The sequence below is a fragment of the Limulus polyphemus genome, unplaced genomic scaffold, assembly GCF_000517525.1.
Source record: "Limulus polyphemus unplaced genomic scaffold, Limulus_polyphemus-2.1.2 Scaffold5013, whole genome shotgun sequence".
In the NCBI taxonomy this organism is placed as follows: Eukaryota; Metazoa; Arthropoda; class Merostomata; order Xiphosura; family Limulidae; genus Limulus; species Limulus polyphemus.
This window is the reverse complement of record NW_013670623.1, coordinates 2,878-8,686: the sequence shown is the minus strand read 5'-3', so window position 1 is coordinate 8,686 and position 5,809 is coordinate 2,878. Positions and strand designations below refer to the sequence as shown.

Genomic DNA, 5,809 nt, shown 5'->3' with positions numbered 1-5,809 from the left:
AAAGCCAACCCATTCCAAAGACCAACCACCCTGTTAGAAAAATAAAACTGTCTTAGTTGAAGATGACTCTTACTGTGCCAAAAGTTATAGTCCTACTATTCTCACTGTTAAGTATGAAGAAAGATGATGCATCCACACTATCAATTCCCTTTACAATTTTAAACTCATCAATCAGATCCCCACTAACTCTTCTTTTTTCAATCTCTCCTCGTATGATAACTCAGGCATTTTGTTATTCACGTAAGAACTCTTACGACTCAATAAAATTCCATGCAATAAAAAGTTTTATAGAGCTTAAACCTAATTATTTAATTTATTGCATAAGAAAAGAATATAAAAAAATATTGGATTTAACTCTTAATATTTACACATTTACCTCTACATTCTTATTTTTGAAGTAATTACATATATGATTACTTAAAACGGCATGAATATATATAAGACTGATTTACCTGGCCGAAGACTCAGTATCACATCCCACCAATCAATTCCTGTTATTAAACAATATTCCAACACTGTCACAGCATAGATCGTGCTCATAGGACCCCCTAAGTTAGAGTATAAAACAATATTTAATTTTTCTTTAGACTAGCGATTTTGTATGTGAAAAGTTTGAATTTCAGTCATAATCAACGATCTCTGTTTGTATAAAATTCACTTTTTTAATGTTTGCATTAAATATAATTGAAAAAGTAATTTTTGTCATTACATGACCTGCAATTTTATGAACTCAAAAATATTTGTAAACTGAGTTTTATCAAATGGATTTTCAGAGTTGAAGAAAAACCTGGCTTTCATACTTGCTGCATTCTAGTCAAAAAGTTATTATACTCTCTAAAAAATCTGTAATCTTTTATTTAAAACCCAACTGAATTTCTGGAGTTTTACACATGTGAATAACTAAATCCAATAGACAAAAAAAAACAACTTTTCTTTCCATAGTGCTATCATCAGTCATAAGATAACATTTCAGTAACACAGGAAACATGAGTACATCAATATAATTTTGAAAAAATATTCTGCATTATAAAGTGTTTGATTAGAACTTGGGTCAATGAAATTACAAAAAAAAATGCAAATTAAACATGTAAATTAAAATTAAATAAAATGCAGTGCAAAAGAGGTTTAAGTGATAACTAACAGTATAATAAAATATGGCAGTTAAGATTTACAACTCTATTGCCATTTTAAACGAAAGTACATGATTTATTTCACAAGAAAGAAAACATTTACAGTTTATCTATCGACTCTCATCTATCTATACGAAGTTTAGTTTCCATTTTGCATCTAGACTTTGTTTTATACAACACTGTTTTCTTTTTCTTTGATTTTTACTTTATACTCTGATACAAGTTTAATAAAAACTAAGTACGTTTCAGAAGCCTATAAGTTATTTTTGAATGTTTACAGGACTAATAATCTGCTGTCTAGACAGTGAACATTTAATATTTTTGGGATTCAACAAAATCATTATGCAGTAAAAAAGTTTTCTTGGAGCAAAAATTAAAATTATGAATAACTTGGAACAAGTTAACTAACAAAGAAAGATGTCAGATAAGAACAAATATATAGTATCTGCTCAAAGTGGAGGAAGAACATACAATAACAACATGTGAAAGAACAAAGAAATTGCATACAAAATAAACTCTCAATTAGCATCATAACAACAACATAAAAAACAATTTTAATTAAATCAAATGGATTTATAGACAACTTAAATTTGTAGAAGAAACATCTGACACAAGGAAAAACAAAAAATAAAAACCAAGTCTCTAAGTGCTACCTCATTTATGGCAAACTTCCATCAGTGGAAGACAAATCAGTCACAATAAAAACAGTTTGCGGCACAGAAAGATGATATTCATTGGTTTACGAAAAAAGACCAACTGCTGTGTGTGCGTGTGTGTGTGCCAAAATGACCGATATAATACTGACAACTTTAAATTCCAAATATGACACATCGATTGTATAACTCGCATCATATTTGAAGAGCAAAAAAAAAAGATAGATGTAGTAATTACAGTATTATCTGTAACTTATTTTGCTATTTTTTCACTCTTAGTTTTGTTCTAATTTCTACTACTCTAAATTGCTTCATTCTTTCATCAGAATGTTTTATAGATTATAAGATTAATAAATATATCACCATACAATTACATTGTTACACATTTCGCATCTCGTGAACTGGAGCTAGAACATATAGTGTTATCTTATAAATATACACAAAGATGTTGTTTTTGTGTTTATTCAATCAAGCTAATGACAGTCCTAAAACAGGAGCTGAATGTTTGTTTAAAAAGTTGTCAACGTCTCAAAAAACAATTTCTTTTATGCATAGTTACTTATTTAAATTATCCAAGTTTTTAAAAGCAGTATTTTTTTGATTGGAATTGAGTGAGATTTGAAACCTAAACAAGAAACCACAATGACTAGTTTTTACTCTAAAGAAGAGTTTATAGTAATTAGAAATAGTACAAAATTTAGGTCTATCTTTAATTAACATTTGAATTTGTGATGTATAAAGTAAACATATAAGTGGCATTAACACACTGTTAACTTACCTGGATCTGTAATGGGTGATAGTCTATAGAGAAGAAGTTCTGAGAGAGAGTTGATTGCTATTAGAGCAGATCCCGTCCAAGTAAGTTGCATGTCTGACACTGTTGTCCCAGGCACATGTTGTACCATTCCTGAAGCACAAAGAAAAACATAATGATGTATGATGAAACCAAACTATAAGACACAAAATAACAAAGGTTATATCAAGTAATAACACAAGAAAAATAACTGTCACATTGATCATATCATACAACACCAGACTACATGAAATAACAATGATCAGATTGTATCATACAACACCAAACTACATGAAATAACAATGATCAGATCATATCATACAACACAAGACTACATGAAATAACAATGATCAGATCGTATCATACAACACCAGACTACATGAAATAACAATGATCAGATCGTATCATACAACACCAGACTACATGAAATAACAATGATCAGATCATATCATACAACACAAGACTACATGAAATAACAATGATCAGATCGTATCATACAACACCAGACTACATGAAACAACAATTATCAGATCGTATCATACAACACTAGACTACATGAAATAACAATGATCAGATCGTATCATACAACACCAGACTACATGAAATAACAATGATCAGATCGTATCATACAACACCAGACTACATGAAATAACAATGATCAGATCGTATCATACAACACAAGACTACACGAAATAACAATGGTTAGATCAAGGAATGCAATAACACAAGCTAAATAAAAAACTATAACAATGATCAAATCATATAATACAACAACACCAGACTACATGAAATAACAATGTTCAGATCAAAGAATGCAATAACACAAGCCTAAGTAAAACATCTGTCACAATGACCAAATCATGCAATACAATACCAGACTACATGAAACAACAATGGTCAGATCAAATGATGAAATAACAACTACAGATGACAAAACATCTTTTGAGCTGGATTAGGCAGTATGTGTTTAAAGTATGGACTTAGTCCACAACAGATGCAAAACAAGAATGTTCAGATCATATCAAACACACTACCTCGATTGACAAAAGCACAGATGAAAATCATTTCTTAGGTTAAAAAGAGTCATTAAATAAAGTAGCAGAAAGATCACACACTAAAATACTTCTACATCCCTCTGAATGAATAAAACAGTAAAATGTTGTATTGTATATTATAATGTAGGTGCATGGTTTTCTTTCCACATTTTCACAAGTTTCCAGTACAATATCAGCAATTGAGATGGTAACCAATAACTTAAGTGGGGAGAAAAAAAGGTGAAGAAAACCCTTACTTTTTGTTATATTATACATGTACCATGCATATTATGAATCTACATCAACAACTGAAGGCATATTTTATTGAGTACATAAAATAATTTATTACGTACTGAATAAACACTCCCCATATTGAACTAATCATTTTTAAAATACTTTATCATGTACTGAATAAACACTCCCCATATTGAACTAATCATTTTCATATATTAGAATGCTCAAAGCTTATACAAGTTTGTACATAGTGAGAAATTTCAAATTCCTTACCTATTTCATCCCTCCTGTGGCTTACAGCATTAACACTAATACTACACACCAATCTCAAGGATTCCCTGGGGAAAATGAATCACATGTCAAACATATCAGCAAGTTCTTAGTTTGAAATGCAAGTACTTGAACATCCAAAACCCAACAATGTAAATGATACATCTAAAAGAGATGAGCTTAATACAGAGGTATACAAATGAATTTACTTAAGATGTGTATTTTTAAAAGTTAGAATGTTTAATTTTATTTGTAGTTTCTTAACTGAATTATATACGGATATAATTCCAAATCTCTATATTATAAATAAATTTTTTCATCACTTATGTTAAATCTACTCTTCAAAATCATCATGCATTAAAAATGTTGGTAATCAGTGATTTTTGAGTACTTCCACATGCACCACCTTCTTGAATCGGTAAAATCCTTAATGATGCGAGGTGTTGGAGGAATAAAATAAAACTTAAATAATACAACTTACCTGAAAAAGCATTTTATTTCATTATCTTTGTATGCCACAAGTATGTATGAGGGTGGGGGTGTAATGTCATAAATAGAGAGTCTGGGTGTGGCAACAGCAACAACTGGAGAGCTGGATGACGATGAAGCATGATGTCGCCAACCCTAAAACATAAATACATCTATAATTCAAGGTAAACATAGAAATTATGACAGGTAATAGTGTCCTTATAGCATCATATGTTTACTAAGCAAAGTAAGTATAAATCAAACAAGAGAGATTGTAAAATACTTGCTCTGATAAAAATGTCTTTTTGATCACTACATTCATTGTTATTGAGGTTTCTCTCTATTATATGTCACATATTAGAAACTTACAAGTATTAATGTATTCCTATCATACTTTTAACCACTAGGCCTTTCGAGCAGCTATGCACTATACAATATGTATACTATTTGTGTAATTTAGGTTGAAAAGTCATCTTTCTTTTAAATGGTAAGTTCCAAAATAACTAAAAAAAGGGCAGTACAAACACAATGCCTTTCATTCTTAATATTCAAGTTCCTTTCCAAAAGATTAATAGTATTTCTATTTTCTATATAAAGTGTTAAACTTAATAAGTCAACAAGTTAGCTACAGTTTCACTTACAACACTAGCTTTTGGAGAGCAGTCACTCCATCTGTCAACAAGATCTCAAAAACTGAAAACTAGGCTCTGGGGTTTTTTTTTGCCTGCTGTTTTTTGTCATTTTGATTACTCTTGTTGTTATTATTTTCTCTTCCCTACCTCTCACTCAAAGTTTTTCAAATTGTTTTATTATCTTCATGTATTAATTCTAAACATCACATATTTGTTCTCCAACCTCCTGTTTTCATATAAAGTAAACAAAAGTTATAAAAAATTTTTTCTTTAGTTTTCAGTCATTTCTTCTGAGCAGTTTAATTTTTCTAATCTGAAGGACATTTTCCAAATATAAAGTTGCATTTATTTTTGTTTAAGTACAGTTAAAACTAAATACTGATGGAGAAAATGTGGTAAAAATTTTGGTCAAAAGATGTTTATCATTGTTTTTAAATGTTACTTGTTAAAGCTACATTTATATGTCTTTGTGGTTTGTGTTACTTCTAGCTGTGTAAGCAAGCTCTACTTTCTGCTTTGTTTTTGTTTGTTTTGTTTTTGTAATTTCGCGCAAAGCTACACGAGGGCTATCTGCGCTAGCCATCCCTAATTTAGC

The 5,809-nt window shown here is 30.0% G+C and overlaps 1 protein-coding gene across 1 annotated transcript in view; it reads right to left on the bottom strand.

The window, feature by feature from the left end:
* Positions 1-5,809, bottom strand: part of LOC106471994 (mediator of RNA polymerase II transcription subunit 16-like) — a 20,440-nt gene that overhangs the window by 12,826 nt on the left and 1,805 nt on the right. Inside the window, exons 2-5 of the mRNA XM_013932623.2 lie at positions 4,596-4,738; positions 4,118-4,182; positions 2,562-2,690; positions 453-548 (exon numbers count right to left, since the gene is read on the bottom strand). Coding sequence (XP_013788077.2) covers positions 453-548; positions 2,562-2,690; positions 4,118-4,182; positions 4,596-4,738 — 433 coding nt within the window. The remainder of the gene's footprint in view (positions 1-452; positions 549-2,561; positions 2,691-4,117; positions 4,183-4,595; positions 4,739-5,809) is intronic.